At 38.9% G+C, this 21,959-nt stretch overlaps 1 protein-coding gene across 1 annotated transcript; it reads left to right on the top strand.

The window, feature by feature from the left end:
• The first annotated feature begins 15,072 nt into the window (after window positions 1–15,072).
• LOC6569392 (homeotic protein female sterile) lies at window positions 15,073–20,400 on the top strand. Its single transcript, XM_001995785.3, has 4 exons — window positions 15,073–15,594; window positions 19,235–19,640; window positions 19,731–20,044; window positions 20,324–20,400. Exons 1-4 carry the CDS (start codon window positions 15,240–15,242, stop codon window positions 20,398–20,400), a joined length of 1,152 nt encoding a protein of 383 aa, XP_001995821.3. The 5' UTR covers window positions 15,073–15,239.
• Window positions 20,401–21,959: the final 1,559 nt, after the last annotated feature.

Genomic DNA, 21,959 nt, shown 5'->3' with positions numbered 1-21,959 from the left:
ATGTGTATTTTTTTGGATCTTTGTTTTGCTTTGCTCTTTGCTGGGGAAAAACAGCTGAGAAAAACATCATTTGCACGCATTCGGTGCGGCTGCTCGTTTAGTAATTTTCATAAATTACCCTTAACACGCGCAGAAAAGAGGCCAGCCAAGGAGCTGGAGTGGGAGAGGGAGAGGGAGACGCGGGGCACCTTGGGCAGCTGCTGCAAGGATTGCAAGGATTCACAGCTTTCACTGGCACACTTGCAGATACAAATTATCATTATCGGGCACTCCTTTAACCCAATTCAAGGCAAACAAATTCGTTTTAAATGACCAAATAATTGCACAGATTTTCCTTGACGGTAAAATGACTTAACAATGTGCATGTATGTAAATGTGGCTTACCACATATATATACCCTGTAAGTGCTTCAGTTTATTTGTTTTCACAGTGTATACCTTTAATGTTTGACTACGAAAATACATACTAGATTATTTCGATTTAATTTTGGCTAAAAAATATCTCTTAGAAAGTTAACTTTCCAATCTAACAGCTGGTAATAATGCTCTAGTCGGGAGTGTCCCATTTGAAGAGACTCTATTTGTAAGACTATAGTGACTATAAACTATAGAGGCTGTTCCATGTTCCATTCCTGTCTTGATTACTATAGTCTTTATTTATTGAATAATTTTTAAATAATAATTTGGAATTTTCTGTGCTGCGAGGGTATCGTCGACGGAGTCATAATTTTCGCTCATTGCTGGGCCAGATGCCTCTGGTTGGATTTTCGACAGGCCAAATATTCCTTATTCCGCTATAATGAAAAACGATTTAAGCAATCAATATACATGGCAAAGAATATACATGGAATACTCAGCGTTCTCCTGACAGGACAATATAGACTCAGCAATTACCTCAGTGCACTAAGTGTGGTGAGTAGAGGAACTCTGTTGATGTAGTGATAACGGGAAGCAATCCTCAAAGCCCAAAGCACATCAAAGAAGAATATGGCCACTTAGCCAGGAAAAGATTTATTGTCCTGTTGTTGCAACAGTAGGTTTATAGACTGAGTTCAGTATAGACTTATCAATAATAAAACAAATTAAATTTGTCAGAGCATCAGTACCATCCACACTTATCCACATAGACCACAACAAATTACAATAAACGCAGAAGCTATGATGTCATAGTTGAGACTCTGAGTGTTGTTGGACAGTACGAGTCAATAGCAGCTTTAGCTCAACCACACACAGATTGAGAGGGTATTTAATGAGAGGAGGGCGAATTCGAGTGGGGCGTCGCTAGTTTGCTTGGTTGCCTGGTTGCCTGGTTGCTTGGTTGCCTGGTTGGTTGCCTGGTTGGTTGGAGTTGAAGTGCATTCAAGCTGCTAAATGCAAAATGCAAATTGCATTTTGGCAATACGCAATGAGCAGCTATTCATGTGATCAATCAATAATCGATAACGCGACCCGATAGCATGCACATAAGTCACAGGACGAAATACCTCATTAAATTGATGTGGTTGCAAATGACCAAAATTGAGCATAATAACCATAAACCAGCCACATTTTGGTTGCTGCTGTTGCAACAATCCATATACACACACATGTGTGTACATATACACTCGGAGAAATATGATGCAACTATTGTTCTTGAATAACCTCAAATGAGTATTATTGTATCATAAGTTTGATTGAAACAAGTTCAAAGCACTCAAGTTACACACATATTATGTACTTCAAATAAGTGTAAAGCTACTAGCTCTTAATCTATATATATATGTATATAGATATATATTCTTGATCAGCATAGAGAGCCGTTGCCGTGAACAAACGGATCTCAGAGACCATTAAAGCTGGAGACTGTAATTTAGATTGCCGGCTAGAATGCGTAAAGTTATTTTACGATTAACTGCCGCCACTTAACAAATATCGATAGAAATCGATTTTCGATAGCAACATAAGCCACACTTTTATAACTATGACCTTGATTATTGAATTATTGAATAATATCCACTGATATTCGATATATTTATATCGAATAAGAAATACAGCTTGCTCGTCTAGAGCCTTCCTATTTAAGCTTAAGTTGATTCAGAAGAACTTAAAACTTAAGTTCCACATTTGATCTAAAATACGAAATAAATCGTACTTCATTTGTATCGAAATATATGTTCTAAAAGCCAATAACGAAACGGTTCCTCAAAACACACAAAATGCGTTAGGCTCGCTTTGACCATGTTGGTACCTGGATCACAGTTCAACCTGCTCAATTTCTATTTCTCTGAGTGTAGTATAGATATGTATGCGCATATATTTGGATATGTAGGTGTGCATGAGCATATGTGGAACGAGGTTCCCTTTGTGACAGTTGTAGTTGCAATGCATGCAGATAAACAAGTGGACAAACAACAACAACAACAGCAACAGCAACAACAATAAGGAGAACAACAACAGCAACAGCAACAACAACAAGAAGAGCTGAAAGCAACACTTCAAACAATAATAATAACACAATCAAGTGCCTGTTCGCACACGTTTTTCAAGTGGTGCGAAGCACCACGAAACCACCTGGAACCACCCCCATTCGTTGTGAGTGTGCACATATGCAATTGCATGCATTACGTATACGCCTCGTGTTTGGTCTCGTTTGGGTTCTGGTACTCCATGCCGGCCAGTCTTTGCATTCTTTTCACACATGCGTGCCCAAGAACAACTCAGACGTAAAGCCAAGCTAACCCCCCCCCCAACCCCCCAAGCCCACCCTCTCCACCCACATCTACCATCCGCCATCCGCCATCCTTCGCAGCATCCCTCTTGGATGCCCCTAACATGCACTCACCTCACGTTGCTATTACCGTTGCCCCTGCCACCTCCGCCGCTTCTTTGCTTTTGTGAGTGCACATTTTAAGCCTTCAAGCTATCATCATCATCATCATCATCATCAGCAGCAGCAGCAGCAGCGTCATCTGAGGCAGGCGGTCCGACATTTTGTAACAATAGCCAAGTGCGTGTGGCGCTGTACACTGAAAGAAAGCAATTACGTACCGAAAATAAAATTAATCCAAACTGATTTTGTATATGCTTTTGGAGGACATATGTGTAAAGAATTGAAAGAGATGTATTTATATATATATATTCAGTTGAGATTTAAGTTGTGGCATTGAGATAGTTTTTATAGCAAACTTTGACTTAACTAAACTTTTGAATTTTATACGAATTATCAATTATTTTTCATTTACTTAATTTTATTTTTAATTTCATAAATTCATTTTTAAAATTATAAAATTTGTATTTGTACAATGTGAAATATTTCAATGATATAATTTCACACGATTTTATAAGGTAAATCTAAGCTAAACTTAGCTAAAGAGTAGTCCATTCAAATATCCTTTTTAGTTAAAGAGCTCATCTGGCATTTAAGGACTTGTTTTTAGTTAATGTAAGCATAATATTCCTTTTTCCTTACTTTTCTAGTACTTTTGAGAGGGTTCAGACTCGAGAAGCTAGCTCAGAAATTATATGACAAATCAAAGCTTTCCACATAGGAATATATTAAACAATTGAATTAATTAGTTTTGTAAATTAAAGCTTTAAGCAGTATTTGAAAAGAATTTTCCCACAGCAATTAAAATTCATATGTAGCATTCATAATTGAGTTGATAAGGAAGCACAAGCCACAAGAGCGCTTAGCAAAGTAACAATATACGCATTACAAATAAGAAGTATATTTTACATGCATTACAAATTTGAACAAATTTAAATAATTGTACTCACTTGAAGAATTGAAGATTTCCTTCAATAAAACTCGAGCACAAAGCATGAAAAACATTTTCACATATTCTCGTCATATATTTTTCTTAGTGTCTTCGTATGCGTGTGCGTGTGTGTGTGTGCATGTGCGTGTGTGCGTGTGTGTGTGCGTGTGTGTGTGTGTTTGCTGCCATGTCTGTGTTTGCTTTAGGTAATCATTTCAACGTGCTCATTCGTGTGCTTGCCATCATCTGCAACTGCTTCGTCGTTCTCGTCTGGGGCAGCATCTGTCTCCGGCAGCAGATCACCTTGGCGGAGGGGCTGGCGGGGCTTTGCTGGGTGAGTGTTGAGTCATGCAGCAAGTCAAGCAGTCGGCAAGCTGTTTTTGCATTCTATTGTGGCATAACATAAAAAAAAATAAAAAGAAACGAAAAAGAAAACAGCACAAACTATAATAAATTCGAGTTTGACTAGCTGCAAAAGGAGCCAACACAGACCACAAACAATGCACTGAATGCCACCACCAGCTACCACCAGCTACCACCTGCCACCTGCCATCCACCATCCAGCAACCCAAGCACTCCCTCAGTAGTGCCATAAAGTTAACTGTCACATATTTTTAAACACCATCCACCCGCAACTTCCTTCCTTATGCTTGCTCTCTTTTATGAACAAAACGGCTTTGTTCCAGCATTTTACAACTTTATTTATTCTTCATGTTAATAAGAATCTTATTTTATTATTCGGTAATTTAATATCATAATGGATGAGAATACCACAAACCACAAAATGAGAGCCATTTCAAAGCCTTTGCAGTAACGCTGTTAAAACCTATTGCAAAAAGTAAATAAACTTTTGACTTTGATTTGATTTGTGAGTTAAATATCAAAAATTTTTTCTATTTTTTGTGCAGCATTAATAAAAGTAATCAAAGTTGATTTATTTATTTTTAGGCAAAAATATAACTGTAAGCTATTTTTTTAATAAAATAGAAAATGTGTAAAGCTTAAACTCAAATGATGTTATGTGTTCTGAAATGTTTACAGACCTTTTAACCCATTTTTTGTAGTAGTTGTTGGTAGTTGGTTGTTGGTTGTTGTTTCTGTTGTTGGTTGTTGGTCGATGTTGTTGTGCTGCCACCGTCTAAAATTCAGACATGTGATAGGACACGTGCTTTTGCTTTGTTTACTTTCAATTCCTTGCATATTTTCATTTATCAGCATCTTTGATAAGCGGCTTTTAGCCATTAGTTAAGGCCATAAATTTCAGCAAAGCTGCTGCTCATGCGGCAAAAAACTCTGTTTCTGTTTTTCGGTTTAATCATTTATTAAAAACAAAAAAGAAAAAAGTGCAGCAGCAGCAGCAGCGAGGAGAAGATGAGGCAGTCAATGCAATAACCTTTCGCTTGTGTATGCATGAGAGTTGCAACTTATGTGCACAACATACACACCCACCCACCCACACACACCCACCCACACACACACACACAAGCGAGCCAAGGATGCGTACCTGTCTAAGTGTTAGTGTGAAAAGTCAAGATGGGAAATGTTTGCAGCCAACACCTTCTAATAGTTGCTGGGTGTCGCTCACCTCCTTTCATACCCTTTCAACTTAATGCAAACATTTAAGGACAGCATCATCAAGTTGTGTACAAATATGTAACAGGCAGCAGGCAGCAGGCAGCAGGAAGCATTTTCGGCCATAAAAGTATACATTTTCTTGTTACGAGACGAATATACGCGAAACGCGAAACGGTGCCAGTTATGGATCTGTGCAGGGAATATCAGCTAAGAGAATCCAAGTTCTCGTATAGCCTACACAGTTTATTAAGTTTATTTCACGTATATCGATACAAATCGATTTCCGATAGCAAGTGAAGTCACGGTTGCCTTAACAGTCTTATATAAAAACTACTCGACTCAAAAGATAAAAGTTTGATAATCACAGCGATTCCATAATTATAAATATGCTAAAATTGTAGTGCACCAAAAGTAGAAGGCTTAATCGATTCAGCGTATTTATAAGCTGTGTGTAGGGTATCGCAAGAGGAACTCCATTTTGTATTTGTTTTTATGTCTCGTTTTTTGCTTCTGCTTTCAATGGCAGCCAACGCTGACACCATTTTGTAAGCCATCTGGCCGCGTTTCTGTCTGTCTGTCTGTGTGTGTCTGTCTGTCTGTGTGTGTGTGTGTGTGTGTGATCGTTGTGTCCTTTTTGCCTCGTTGCTTTTGAATGTTGTGTGTGTTTTTTGTTGTTGTTGTTTGCTGCAAGCCAGTCAGAAATTAAAAATAAAACTAAAAATATGAAATATGTATGTAGTGTGTATAAAATAAACTTTTAGCCTTTGACTTTGGGAGTCGTTATGCATTTTTATGCACGCACACTTTGCCCATCTTGCGCCTTGGGCGAAAAGGACTAAAGCGCTAAAGCGCTAAAGGACCAAAAGTGTGAAGGGGTATTTTATAGAAACTCAACGCGACTGCATAAAATGGCAAAGTTACAGCCTCAGATTGCTCATTAACTGTTTGAAAACTTATAACGCTCTTCAGCTGCCTGAATATCACTTAACCCTTTCTATATAAGCTATCCAATTTTTGCCATTTGCAAACTTATTATGAGTTTATACAATGTTTGCAAAACCTTCCAGTTATTATAAATTGTTGCTCAAAATAAAAAACTGTTAAATGACGCATAAACCAAAGTTGGGTTTACTTTTTGATTTGCCAACAGTTATTTGGTGATTTTACGTATATTAGTTATGCACATCAAATTAAGCACTCCACGGCAAAGACGATTTAATTGAATTAAATTAAATTTAAATTGTATTTACAATATTAATATATGCAACAATATTAGCCTTACTTCAAATACAAATGAAGTTATTCGGCACTTAATTCTGGTGCTGCTGTCTGGCAATATGAGAAATAAAGTTCAGCTGGGAAAGATTGCAAGAATTTGAGTTGAATGCAACGGCAGCTGAAGCAGCTGAAGCTTTGAGTTAATTAAATACCAAATATTTGGCTTAAAATGTTGCATAAAGTGTGGATAAGACCCCATCCATCCACTTACCACAGCCTGGCAGCTGACAGCGGTGAGGGAACATAATCTGGGCCTACATAATTATTTTCCATGCTCCACTTTAACAATTTAAAGGGGCGACAGGAAGTCAGGCAGCGAGCACCACTTAACTATACCCAGTGCTTAGACATTGATGCTATTAATGCTAAGATGTACAAATACTAAATCAAATTCACAGAATTTAAACCGGATAAGCTTTCATTTTGCCTAAGTTGAGCGATTCCAAGTTGGCTGAGAAGCGCTTTAAGTCAGTTTGCTTCACTCAACATACCCTGTTGGATTTAATAAAGAATATGCAGCTGAAATGTGAAAATTCAAATGCTAAAATGAAGAAATGAATGACTGACTGACTGACTGACTGAGTGACTGGCTGACTGAGTGAGTGACTAGGCCAGCAAGCGAGAGAATTTTTACTGCCTCCTATAAAGTGGTATATGGGCCAAAGTGGGACATTAGAGTGTCGCTGGATGAAGGCAGGATGTTGTACGTAGAATGTACTCTTAAATATAGTACGACATACACTCAGAAAAAAATGCATTCTACAAATTTTTGGCTTGTATTTAATATTTGTAAAATGAAAAAGAAACAAAAAATGTCGGAAAAACCATTCAAAATACAAGTAAAACTTTCTCATTTTTTAGAGAGATTTTTGCTGAGTGTACGACGTGCAACGTGTAGCAAGCGACTCCAGAACAGAACAGAACAGAACAGTAGAGTTGAGTTGAGTTGAGCGCAGAAAAGAGCACAGTGCCTGCCAAACATATGTTCTCATATGCACGCTTAAGTACGTCGCAAGTGTGCAGAAAATCAACAACAGAGCACAAAAGAGAAGAGTCCACAATATATTAAGTTAACCATGTACAGCACACACACACACACACACACACACACACACACACACACATAACACACACACACACAACACACACACAACACACACAAAGCATGCAATGCTCTATTTTCTGATGTGTTTTTAATTTATTTCTTATGTGTGTGTGTGTGTGTGTGTGTGTGTGTTGCTTGTGTGTTTTTTTCAGCAACAGAAGTGGCAACACCAACAACAATAACAATAGCAATAGCAACAATAACAACAGTAGCAGGTAGACCCACAAATACAAATAATAAAAAATAAATAAATAAAGTAAGAATGCTCGAGTCGAGAGAGCTCGACTCGGAAATGCCTGAACCAAGTCGCTGCCTATCATAAGTCTCACATATTCGAGCCAACCAACTCTATATATATATATGTATTTATGTATATATGTATTAATGTATATATGTATTTATGTATATATGTATTTATGTATGTGTGTGGGTATGCAGAATATGCTTGCAAGTGGGGAGAAACCCCGATGCTCCCCATCGACCACCCACAGACATGCTTGTTTCATTCTGCAACCCCTTCAGCAATATTAGTAGTCCTGTGACTGTACATCAGTTTGAGGTAGCGTGTTCCATCCCGTGATTTCGTATGTTGGCTATCACAGAGTTCCGACATGCCTGCTGTGGAGCAGGTTGATCCCCTTCCCCGGAATTGTAGGCTTCTCCTTGCCAGGGCTGGGCAGCGACAGAAGCCGTACTCCATCGATGGTTCATGTTATTCGTCAGGGCAACTTCTACAGCAGTCGTTGTGAGGCATAGACAACCCAGTTGCATGTCCAGCCAGTATCCTGTAGTAAGTGATTGCCACTTCCCGAAGGAGAGATCATGTCGAGACTTCTAATCTACTCAATTTCCCCCAATTATAATCAAACTTAATTTGGAGGTTATATCTGCAATCGATTTTATTGCTAAGGGACATCGATATGTATCGATATTCGCGAAACGGTATCAGTTATCGATAAAATGAAATAAACTTGATAAACTTCAAATTGAAAGGCTGCTTTTGTCCCTTCAATTGAGCGTTGACAAAGGTAGACCAGCTTATAGCTAGATCTACTCGCCTGTTGTTGCTGTATATATATACTTTATGGGATCGGAGATACTTCCTTCTCTCGTTTATATACTTTTGCATAACTTCAGTTTTGCTATTTACAAATATTTTTAATGGGCACTAAAAGTCATTTAACTTAACCGACCCCAATATGGATGTCAAATAGAACTTGTACCTTTTTTTACTATCTCAAATTTAATCAAGTTTTGTGAAAGAATATTAGCTAATATAATGGAACTTTAGCCATTGAAAAATGTTTCAAATTTAATTCAACTTGAGATTTAAATCATGTAAGGAAATGTGCAAGCACTCAACAATTTCTATGCTTTTGCTGTTTTGAGTGTCGGCAAATTGTTCAATTGGCCTTACCTGAAAGAGACAAGAGATAAGAAGAGACACGAGAGAGAGAGAGGGAGAGGGAGAGAGTTCCGCCCGCATTACTCATACGTCAAGCGTCAAGCGCCAGCGTTTGAATGCAGTGAATCATTTGTAAGTAGCATATCCTGCCTCCGTTTTCGAGCATGAATGAATCGCAAATAGTCGAACAGCAATTTGCGAATGTATTCAATTTTTTATGTTGCAATTCGATACGATTCGATTCGTTTCATTTGTATTTGATTATCATTTTCAGTTTCATTTTCATTTTCATTTTGCCAGCAGCGGGCGGAAAATTGTGCGCATTTCCTGTCACATCAATCGTTTGGCATCCATTGTTTCTGACCCACAATTGAGTCATGCATATTTATTGCAGTCAAAGTGCAATCGAAACGGCTCCAATTGAAAAGAGACAAAGCTAGATTTCTGTTTATGTTTAATGTCTGCTTACCAAACAAAAAAAAACAAAAAAAAAACTAAAAAAAAAAACAAAAACGGCAACAGCAACATGAAAAGACCACACCAAATTTAATTACACATATCAAAATGAGAGCACAAATTCGATTTGCATATATCAGTCTATGGCATCAATTTGGGATTGCAATGTTTACACAGCGAGAAAACAGAAATGTTGCATTGAATCCCCAAAAATACTTGAAAATCACATTTATTTATTGTCTGCTCAGTTTTGCATTTGAGATTGTTTCCAATTTGCCAGCTCTACCCGGGAGCAATGAAAATAAAATGTTGCCGATACGCAATTTTGTTTTGCTAAGTGTAGGAATTTACCTAACTGTTTCATAGATAAAACCGCGTGCAAAATGATGTTGCGGTTGCTGTTGTTGTTGTTGCTGTTGTTGTTGTTGTTGCTGATGTTGGTTGTTGGTTGTTGTATTATGACTAAACATGCAAAACAACCTCATTACCAGCTATACAACAAACACACACACACACAACATACTAGAGACCGCCTTTGTTAATATCCCCACACACACACACACACACACACACACACACACACACACACACACAGACACACTCATGAAAATATCTGTTGTCGTCGTGGGTGCCATAATTGTTTCCTGTGCCGCATTTTTGCCCGCTTTTCTAATGTTTTCGTTGCTAACAAAATTATTGACACACACAGTAAGAAAGAGAGAGAGAGAGAGAATGTGTGTGTCTGTGTGAGAGAGAGAGAGAGATGGCATGAGTGCGATACGTGCACCTGTGAAAGAGAACAGCAACTGTGGCGAGACCCTTTCTGAAACAGGCACACAAAATGAACAACAAGTAAAACGCTAGCAGCTTCAACTAGTCGAATTTAGAATACCCTATATATAGCCTGATTCTGATCGGATCAGTTATTTATCTTTGGCGATATGAATAGTATAAAACGTTATTTAAAATGTCAGCAAATGAGCCAATCAAAGAAACAAATTTCAACAGTGAAAATTATTCAATTTGAATTTCTCTTTCGGCTGTAAATGAAAATTAATTAAATTATAATACAATTTTTGAAATATCTCAGCTAACGGTTCCTAATAAACTAATAAAATATCAGTTCCATAAAAGAAATCACAGAATTTCAATTGCTGTTTCGGCTCCGAGTACAATCTGAATAATTCAACTGAATTGTCTTTTACTGCAACAGCCAAAGGACGATACAGAGACGAGACATAAGCCATAGCAATCCTACAACTCTCTCTCTCTCTATCTCTCTATCTCTCTCGCTCTCTCTTTCTCTCTCGCTCTCTCTCTCTCCTCAAGTTCGAACTGCCAAAATTGTGATACCCGGCTAGATAGGCCAGGGTACAAGAACCCGGCTATCATACATCTAATGAATGCAAATATAGCCACAATAGTGTTATAACAAACACACACACACACACACACACATACATACATATATATATATATAATATACACATATATATATATATATATATATATATATATCTAAGGACTTGTGACCGAAGTGAAATTAATTTTCATGTTACTCTGCCTAAAAATAACGCGGTTTCATTAACGACAGCAAAATGGTTAAGAAATTGACTTAAAATGTGTGGGGTGGAGGCAGGGCAAGGCAGCGGGGGGAGAGGGTGAGGGGTCCTCAAATGGTGAGGGCTTAAATAGGTAAACCAATGTCTTGAATCTAAATATAGTCATCATTATTAAGTTGCGGGCCCAACAAAATTAAAGTGATTCTATCTCAATGAGTGTGTGTGTGTGTGTGTGTGTGTGTGTGTGTGTGTGTGTGTGTGTGTGTGTGTGTGTGTGTGTGTGTGTGTGCGTCTGTGTGTGTGTAATCATATTCAATTTTGTAACTGTTTATGTATGCGGAGAGTACTCGACATGTCCGTGGCACGATAACAGAATTGGCTTTCAGCTAATGCCGAAAGTCTTTTCAAGGATTTCTCCTTTAATGAAACTCTTCCGGTTGAAAAGTGCTTTGTTCAGCTGCCACTTGAAGGATCCGTCCTTGATTGCCTTGACAGCATCGAGGCATCAATTAACAGCCCCATCTAGTTATCCATACACAATCATTATCAAATCAGAAGCACTTTTCAACTTTGTCCTAGTTTGTGCTGAAATAAAGAAATAAACATTTGAATTCTCGACATTGGTTAAGGACTGCATTACAATAACCGAAGGACGATTTATATTAAATATTCATTCAATAGCCAAGGTGCTTTAATTATTGTGATTTTACCTTGAGATAAATACCGCTTTACATTGATAATTACACTTAACTTCTAGCAAATCCTGATTATATATATATATAGAGATGAGTGGATGTGTATGGAGCAAGGATGCTTCACAATCGCATCTTAATCCATTGAAAGGGCAATCAGTGACCAGTTCTCCGTGTCAGATGTGTCGCCTGTGTGCGGTGAACTCTGCATCCTGGCATCATCCTTGCCATGCTTGAGGTATGTTTATGGCCACTCTTTCGAATGGTTGCTCCTGCAAGGAGAGAGAGAGAGAGAGAGAGAGAGAGAGAGAGAGAGAGGGAGAGGCAGGTGGCATTCATGTTGAGGCTCGTCGAGATGTGACAGGTGAACTGTGTCGTGTCAAATGGCAAATGGATGCAACAGTTGCATAGACATTTATGAGAGCAGCAAACAGACACACAAATACAGAGAGAGAAAGAGAAAGAGAGAGGGAGAGAGAAAGACAGATAGATTATATTCAGTATATGGCCTATATATAGTGTACAGGAACTGAATGTGGTTCAGTTTAATGTCTCAGAGTTGTTCCAAACTCGTGAAACTTGTTTTATTGAGATGTGGAAAGTCTTGACAATTATTTGCATACCCTGTGAATCGGCAAGGCATTTGGTTCAGTTTAATATCAGATTTTATTATATATTATATGATATTATTCTAATTTTATAGCGACGTTCTTAAGTCCAGAAACAGTCGTCAAACAATCAAAAATTGATTTGTTGAAAATGTTTACAAATATTTGGAAATTTCCGAAACAAAACGCCAAAAGTTTAGCTGCTCAAAAAACTTTCCCAAATCATAACTAATAAAATTGTTCAAAAACCAAGACTTTTCGGATAAACATTGCAAGTAAAGTTGAATCTGTGATTCTGACTCGAAAATATGCCAAAATATGAATGCAGAAGGTAGTCAAACTTTGTCAAGAAAGTGGCCGATTTTCAGCATGATTTCACAACAAAAAAGTGATGCAATTTCTAAAAATAAATCATATTTGAATACCTCATTCAGAGTTGGCTGCGATTGAATCCGAGTAAGCCATGCGAACGAGATTTGTAAGGTGGAAAAATAAGCGAGTGCAGAAAGAGTGCAACGATATTCGTTCTATTTACGGCTGCATATATATATATATATTGGACAGGACTATGGCTGTGACGTAAACAAATCCTTTTTTGCTCATAAGGAGGGAGAGAGTGGGAGGGTGAATGCAGCCAATGAGACAGTTGACAGTTGACAGTTGACGCTTGACAGTTGAGTTGCTCCAGAAAAAAGCCCGATGCGATTAGATAAATGAAAACGCTTGAGAGCAGACCCCAAATCCCAAATCCCAATTCCCACGTCCCAAATCCCCGAATCCCCAAATCCCGAATCCCCGAATCCCGAGTGGCCCGAGTCAGTTATGCTGGGTTAGCGCTGCAAGTAATGGTGCCACTTGCGTTTGCCTTTTGAGTGCATTAAAATGCGCACTCATCAAATCAAAAAGCCAAAAGTGTCGGGCTCCCCAGCTGCCACTCGACTCGTCCGGCTGGTCAAAAAAAAAAAACACAAACTCCTTGCATGCCTCATAAAAACGAGGCAAGCATTGTGTCTCCGCTCTCTGGTCTCTCTCTCTCTGGCCTCTCTGGAGTCGGCTGTTGGCCGCAACAAAAAGCGACTAATAACAGGCAACGTTTAAGAGCCCCAGCTTCCATTTAATGCAATTGCTATTAAGTTCACTTGACGTTACAACCTCTAAAAGACGACCTGGAGTCAGTGCCAGCTCCAGTTCAAAGCCAGTCTGCCGCTTCCTGTGGTTGTGGCTGGGCGTGTGGCAAGTAGTCGGAGTCAAGTAGATGATGCCTGTAGCCGGCTGCTATTTATTTTCATTTTCCTGCATTTATGGTTTTATCTCAGCCTCAGCCTCTGCCTCTGCCTCAGCAACTGCCTGAGCATCTGCCCCAGCCTCAGCCACTGCCTCAGCCTCATCCCCTGCCTCAGCATCTGCCTCTGCCTCAGCCTCAGCCTCTCTTTGTGTTATGTCCTTTACCCATCAGAAATGCTTAAATAGGGTATTATCAGGCTGGGCATGCAACGGCATACATATTTCTGCTACTCGATATTTATCCTATCTTTTGAATAAGTAAGTTCTTCTGTGCCAAATTTAAGATCATTTGTCTTATTTCAAGTTCAAAAAGTAACCGATTCAATATCAATAGCAGTTGCAGGAGAGATTAAGACTAAGATTACCAGTCCATAAAGTTCCAGAACGGAACCAAATATAGAAATAAAAGAAATTAAATTCAAATCGAAACAATTGATTCAAAGTGAAGCTGCTCAAGTTTTGAGGCCAAAAATCGTTTTGCTTCGATTCACAATCACTTTTTGACTTGCAATGATGACGATATTAATATATTATTTATAAATTATTTATATATATTATTTATAGTCGCAAAAATCTCAAGTCTTTTATTCAATAGCACAAAACTTGAATCAAGTTTTTGTCTTCTGCTGTGGGATAAAAGATGTTTCCAATTCTTTATTGAAGATTTTTCATTTTAAAATGGGAAATGAAAAATGCTGGACTAAAGTTGGATTATTTGGACTTTTTCTCAGTGTATATTTTAATATTTAACTGCAATCAGTTTCTTGAAAGAAGTTTGCTTAAAGTTTGCCTTAAATATTATAAAATATTCGATATTTTTAATTACTATTTAAATAATTTTTTAATCCAATTATTTCGATTTATTTATTTTCATTATTGATTTAAAAGTTTGTGAACTGCATTTCAAAATAAATACAAATTAATAACTGAAGCGAATAAAGTTTGGCAATCAATTTATAAACTTTACCGGAACCGGAACCGGAACAGCAACCGGATCCGAGTTACAATTATATTTTACACTGTGCACCGAAAGTTGTGAATGCTTCTCAATTGAATTTTATTAACAGCATATTTGCTAGTCGAGCACTCTCGACTCTTACCTCCCCCCGCCCCCTTTGCCACTCCCCCTGCCTGCCCACTCTAGTTGTGAGCCATACTCTCGACTCATGCTGACACTTTGTCGTTTTTATCGTTTCAGCGTTAATTCGGTTAAGCACTTAAAGCGCCCCCCAAAAAAAAAAAAAAACGCTGGGCGGCTAAGGAGCTGAGGGGCGTGCCCCATGTGGCCCACAAGCAACGGCAACAACAACAACAACGGCAACAACAACAACAACAACGACGACAATATGAAAAGTCAAGTCAAGTAACAAAATAAAAGGAAAACCGAGCTGCGAAGCAAAAAAGTCGCTTGTTGGCCAACGTTACGTGCATAGTTCAATTGAAGGTGAAATCTCAGACAGAGAGAGAGAGAGAGAGAGAGAGAAGAGAGACACTTATTTGTTGTTGTTGTGTGTGTGTGTGTGTGGAGGGCCTCCAATATGTCCAGCAGCCATTCCGGCACAATTGGCCGTAAGCGCGTCGGCAGCGGCAGTGCGGTTGGCAGCGAGTTTTACTACGGGAATGCGGCGAGTGGGTCAGCAGCGAGCGGTGCCGGCTCAGCGCATAACGGTGAACATCAGCTGAGACGTCAACGGTCCGCCGAGTGGCACAGCCATCGGCATGGTCACGGACACGGACATGGACACGGTCTGGGCCTGGGCCTGGGCATGGGCATGGGGATGGGGATGGGCTATGGCAGCAGCAGCGAGGATGAATATCAAAACACCGCCCAGGCAACCGCCTTCGATACACAGCTGCTGGCCCAGCTGCTGTTGCAGAGTCAGCAATTGGCAAGTGAGTAGTACAGTGATCTCTCTCGATAACAAATCATTGCTTCCAATTGCAGTTTGAAATTATATTAATTGAATATTAATTATATTAATTCAATTATATAAGACACGAATCAGACTAAAATTATTCAGCTACAAAGTGAATGAAAACTTGTCAAAAATTGATGCGATTCCAGCAACAAGTGGTCTTTAAACAAACTAGAAAAACATATAGATAGATAGATATATATATATATATATATTAGAGTAATTGAATGAATTGCTAAAATCACAAATCGAACAATTTGCTGCTGAAAAGTTATTCATATATTTGGACAACTACTGTACACAGAAATAGATACAGCTACAGATATTTTTACGCAGCTACACAGATACAGATACAGACACAGATACAGATACAGATACAGATACATTTTGGTTGGGTAGTAATAAAGTGAGGGGGGTTTGTCAAGGGATGCTGGGCTAAGTAAGCAATTCAGAGCCATTCGGACGCTTTATGCGATTCAAGCGATTTATAAGTCGGTCAAGCTACTAAATATTCATTATTTTATTTAATTGAATTATTCAGTGGTCATCCAGATCTAATCCACGAATACGTATCCCACCCACCCAATACTGACACACACACAAGGACAACGGGAGTCGATTGGCAGGAATTCTTGGATACCCTTTAGTATTGACCAAGTTGAAGCAGTTGTTGGATTTTCCGTACACTTTTAGACGTAATTAAAATATTAATAATTGATTCATAAAATTAAAAAAAAGGAAAAAGGAATGTTTAAGTACAAATAAATAAATATATTATTTAATAGATCGATTTTTATATATTGATTTATTTATTGTTATTTTTAGTTTTAGTTTTTTTGGGAAACTAGATACCTTTCTTATATATTACATCTTAAATAAAAATATTATTTATTTTCCTGCTTTTATTTTTTTAATGCAATTTGAATAGAACCGAATATTTGGCAACCAATTCCCAATCAATTTCTTTATTTCAAATTAAAGGCATTTTAAGCACATTAATTTTTTGGTAAGATGACGATAACGATTAACGATAATTATCATTTAATTAAGTTTAGCACTCTATTCTTATTTTCTATGTAGTTTTTCTTAATTTATATTTTAAGATGTTATTTTGAGCAGAGCAGAAAGTAAGCTGCTTACAGGGTATGCGCAAGTCAGCACTCCCCTTCTGGTTGACTCCTGGTTGACTTGCTTTGTTTTTGTTGTCGATTGAACTTTGACTGTCTGATTGGATTCAACTCAAATCGATTCGATGCGATTCGAGTTCGACGATGTTGGTCCACGTGACGAGTCGCGATTGGATTTGGATTTGGATTTGGATTTGGCTTGGTTTCGCTTGCATTGATGGATTTTGTGAGGCTCTTGTGGCATCCTTGGACCCATTGGACTCATTTGATTGCAACATGAAAGCCACCTGACATTTGGCCGGGCTCAATCAATGTGTGTTTTAACTGCTTTCCATTTGGTGGTCAGTTTAAGGCCTGCCTGCAACGACAAGTTCGCAATAAACCCGTGTTTACAGCCAATAGGTTTGTGCAACAAATCCTCAACTCAGGCAACATCGTCATTTATCCATGGGAAATTTACATGCATTTTCCTACTCAATGTGAGAAAAAAAGAAAAATACTACAAATATAAAAGATGAAATTGATGCAGACTATTTATAAGCTGAATAACAATAAGCAATAGACATGCAACACTTGCAACACACTCAAAAATTACAATGTTAAATGTGGCTTTGCAAATGTATTTTTGTTGCAATCAAATGCCAATTGTTGATTGTTGTTTCCGCTTCAACCTTTTGCTGATTTGTGTTTTATTTTTATTTTTTTTCTTTCTCCTGCTTGGGAATACCCACAATCCTCGAGATATATGCAAACATTTGCATAAGCATTTACAATATACACAAATTGGAACAACTCAATGGACAATCTATTAAAAGCTTCGTGCCTGAGCATTTGTTAGTTTTTTGCGAGACTCCTTCAATAAGCCCAGACCAGGTTCGTTCTCAAACAGATTTACAGGCAAGTCCCAGCATCCCCCCCCCCCCCCCTGGCTGGTCCTCTTGCTTGGTCGTGCAGCCAGAATTGGTTGCCTACCCAGAGAGTGTTATGAGGTTGTAAAAAATGAATCGTAAATTGCATTAAATATTAACAGACAATAAAACACAACAAACAACAAACACACGCACTGCGTGCGAAAGAGACAACAATATGCTGTGCAATGCGAACATAAAAATCGCACAGCAGACGGCGATTTGCGTTTTATGCTTCGATTAGGCGATGACTACAAAGCACCCCGCCCACCAACCACCCATCCGCCACCCAACCCCCCTCCCTTCCAAGATTCAGCAGCCCTCGATAACAAATACAGCTGCGCTTCGTAATTGAATTGGAGCCTCAGCTTCAATTACTCAATCTTTATCAACAGCAGCAGTAGCAGCAGCAGCAGCAGCAGCAGCGTCCAATTGCCTTCATTCATTCATTTATTCATTCACTCATCCATTCATCCATCCATTCGTTCGTTCATTTTTGATATGCGAATTAAATGCGCTTTTTTATTGCCAATTGCAAATTGCGCAATTTTTAAACACTGGCAAAGCCTTGCAAGTTGCAATTGCAAACAAACAAACAAACAAAAAAAAAGTATTGAAAAGCTTTTGTTATACCCTGTAGTGGCCCTGGTGTTTGGACATGATGATTTATGATTTCGATGATTTATCGAATTTCATATCGATTATGCTAAAAAAAACAAAAACAAAAAACCATTTATAATTAAATACACTTTTTACAGTTAACTAAAATGTTAGACTGATAGCAAGATATAAATCAAATGAAATCCGTTTAAATTTTGCATTTTATTTATTATTTATTGGTTGGTTTCTGTTTCATATATTAATTACCGTTTATTTTAATTCATTTCACACAAGACAAACGGAAACAAGCCGATCAGCTGTTTTATTTATTCAACGGTAATTATGACACTCACACGTTAACGGCAACGTCGACTCACAATGGCATCGCGAAATGTTACGAACGAAGGATAACTGTTAAGTGCGTACAGCTGCGGTCAAAATAATTGTATTACATACACACATATCTCCTGGAAACTATTAAATATAGTTTAAAAAAAAATTAATGAAAATTTGATTAAGCACGAGCAATCAATACTAAAGATAAACAAACATTAACATTTCAGCTATTCAATTAATAGTATTTTAAAACGTTCCAAAAATTTGGTGTAGTGCGGAATTGAATTGTTCTTCATTTTGATGATTTTGAAAAGGTCTCGATTTGATGGCCATTAAATTAGTAACATTTTTATTAGTCAACAGTTCTATTATTTTGACCGCAACTGTAAATACATAACGGGGTTTCAACATTGCACATATTCAATTGTTAATGGGAAAGTGAAATGGCATGTGTATTTACACTCAAGCCTAACGGGACCATTCCACAAAAAAAAAATACAAAAAGACAATTGTTAAATGCAAAACTGAAGTATTTTTATATATTATTATATATATTTGCGTATATTCAATTAAAAAAACGATAAGAATAATATATTTATGCTCATTCTCTCTCTCTCTCTCTCTCTCTCTCTTTCTCTCTGCTTAGGTATGGAGCATTATAACTCAGATTGCGAACCGGAATATTTGCGGCAGAGAAGCGCTCGTCGCAGCGCCGACGCCGGCCAAATGATGGAGGTGACTTACGCACAGCCGCATTCCAGAACCGCAGCAGCAGCAGCAGCAGCAGCAGCTGAGACGTCACAGTCGTCAATAAAATTGCCAACGGTATCAGCGAGCACCGTTAAATATCAATCGAATGCAAATCTGGGACTTTTTCCCCAGCCCCCCAATCCGGGCAACATGAGCAGCAGCAGCAGCAGCACGCTTACTGCAACGGGAACTGGAACAGTAAATGGAACTGGAGCGCGCAGTACAAATCCCTTTCTCAATGCCAAATATTCCAATGAGGAAGTGCAGCAACAGGATGCAGCAGCATCAGCAGCAGCAGCAGCACCAGCAGCGACGTCGACGTCGACAGCGACAGCGTCGAGCAGCCAGCGCAGTCAGCGCAGCGCAACGCGTCACACTTTAAATCGGCTGAGCGGCATGACCAGCTCCTCCTCCGGCACCTCCGCCCTCTCCGTCAATCGCAGCGACAAATCCCAACAGCTGCTAGCAGCAGCAGCAGCAACAATAACGGGAAAAACTGCCGAACAAGATTTGACAGAGTTTGGTGACGGCTGCAGCAGCGGCGGTGAATCAGAGCCGCCGCCAGAGCCAGCGCCGCCCGAGATACCGCCGCGCACCCAATCGCTACTGATGTCCTTGCGCAAGCACTCCGACTATAAGCTCAAATACGAGGAAAAGGGGGACCAAAAACATGAGGAATTTATACCAACCAGCCAGCTGCAGAAGGGTAAGCTTTTATTGCCCACGCACACATGTCCCAAGAAAAGAACTTCCCACTATGCAATTGGCATTTCCCAATGCGCGCCGTTGAGCTTTTGCGATGTTTGCAGCTTTTAACTGCTGGCTGACTGTTAACAAACTGTTAACAGAGTGTTAACTGCCTGTGCGCTTGAAAGCTCTGTGCACATTTTAGATCAGCTTCATTTTTAAGTTGTTTTTGCAGTAGTTTTATTCAATTTGATGTTATCAATTGATTTACGATTTTTATTTTCGTTTCCTTTTATAGATTATATAATCAGCGATAATCTTCGCACAGTGGAGCAGCAATTGAAACCCATTTCACCCGGCGATACAAATGGGTGAGTTTAAAATCAATTCAATATTATTCCATTACTTAAGATTGTTAAGTTACTCGGCACTTAAGCTAAGTTAATCCTAAAATAAAACATACATTTATTATAGCTTACTTTTGCATATTAAACCATGTACTCGTAACCCCTAAAATACTATTTGAAAAAAAAAGCGAACTAGTTCCGGTATGAACTTTGCTTTCCAAGTCGTATTAAGACTTGTTCACAAATATTATCGATATGAGCAAACTAAGAACTGGCTCAGTGGTCGCTTACAATGTATTATTATATTAATATATTACTGAAATTTAAATAAATAATATAATTTAAAAAAAAAAACAAAAATTGTTTACAAATTTCAATGTTATTTTCATGTGAGTTTAATTTTTGAAGCGGCGCTTTAGCGCATAAAAGCATATTTCAATAATGCCAAGTACTTAAAGTAATTTGTATGTGTGTGTTGTGTGTGTCGCTCACAAAAACCGCTGTCTAAATCTGTTTGGCGGTATCAGCTGAAACTCTGACATGCAAACACACACACACACACATACAAATTACGCTGTTATAATTCTCTTAGCTGACCACAAAACTAAGGCAAGGTTCTAAAAACAACAACACAAACACAAAGACAGGAATTAAAAGACAGATAGAGAGAGAGAGAGAGAGAGAGGTGAAGAAAGTAGTTAGTGTCGTCGAAGAGGAGAACGAGGGAAGGGGGGGCAGAAGATGAGCCTGCTTTTGTAGGTTAGGTGCATGTTGTCGCTCTGGTCTCTAATCTGCGTCTGCCGTTTGATGCTCACGTTGCGAACAGAAACAACAAGAACCACAACAACAACAACGACGAGCGAAAAGCGTAGGAGAGAAAGAGTGTGAGAGGGGGAAGGGGAGCCGAGTGCTTACTTAACAGTTAATGCCCGACTAGCAGTTGACCTGTAAGCACTTCAAGTCTTTCGCTGAGCATTAAATAACAACGATTTGTGTGCATCTTTCGTGCATCAGTTTTCATGCTGGAATGCTACTGCTGATTGGTGATGCCCTCTTCGCACTCATTAAGGGGCATATATAGAGAGAAGAAGCAGCTGCAATGACAATGTAAGGCGAGTAGACTCGAATGTTAACGGCAATTAAATCCGCAAATGGTTTCGCATTGGCAGCGGAACCGAAACCGAAAGCAAAGGCAAAAGCTGCAGTCACTTCAGCTCCCCCCCCCCCCCCCACCCCCTCCTCAATCACCTTTGCTCTGGCTTGTTTGTTTGTTTGTTGTTGTTGTTTTGGGCTTCTCATCTGCAAGCTTGTCGCGGCATTTCTCTCCATTGTAATCCTTTTGGCACACGACCCCAAAAAGCCGCAGCACCAAAAAAAAAGAAAAAAGAAAAAAAACTTCAAAATGGCGGCCACGGGAATGTCTCGTTGCCAGTCCGCCTCTCGCTCTATCTCTCTCTCTCTCTCGCTTTTTCTTGCGGCAAAATATGTCCGTAGCATTTTGTGGTTCTGTAAGCGGCTTTCGCTTCGCATTTTGCAGGCGTTCCTCACAGTGGTCACGCCCCCTTCACCTCCCCCCTCCCACAGGGC

The sequence above is a fragment of the Drosophila grimshawi genome, unplaced genomic scaffold, assembly GCF_018153295.1.
Source record: "Drosophila grimshawi isolate 15287-2541.00 unplaced genomic scaffold, ASM1815329v1 contig_848, whole genome shotgun sequence".
Classification (NCBI taxonomy): domain Eukaryota; kingdom Metazoa; phylum Arthropoda; class Insecta; order Diptera; family Drosophilidae; genus Drosophila; species Drosophila grimshawi.
This window is presented reverse-complemented; position numbering and strand designations above follow the sequence as displayed.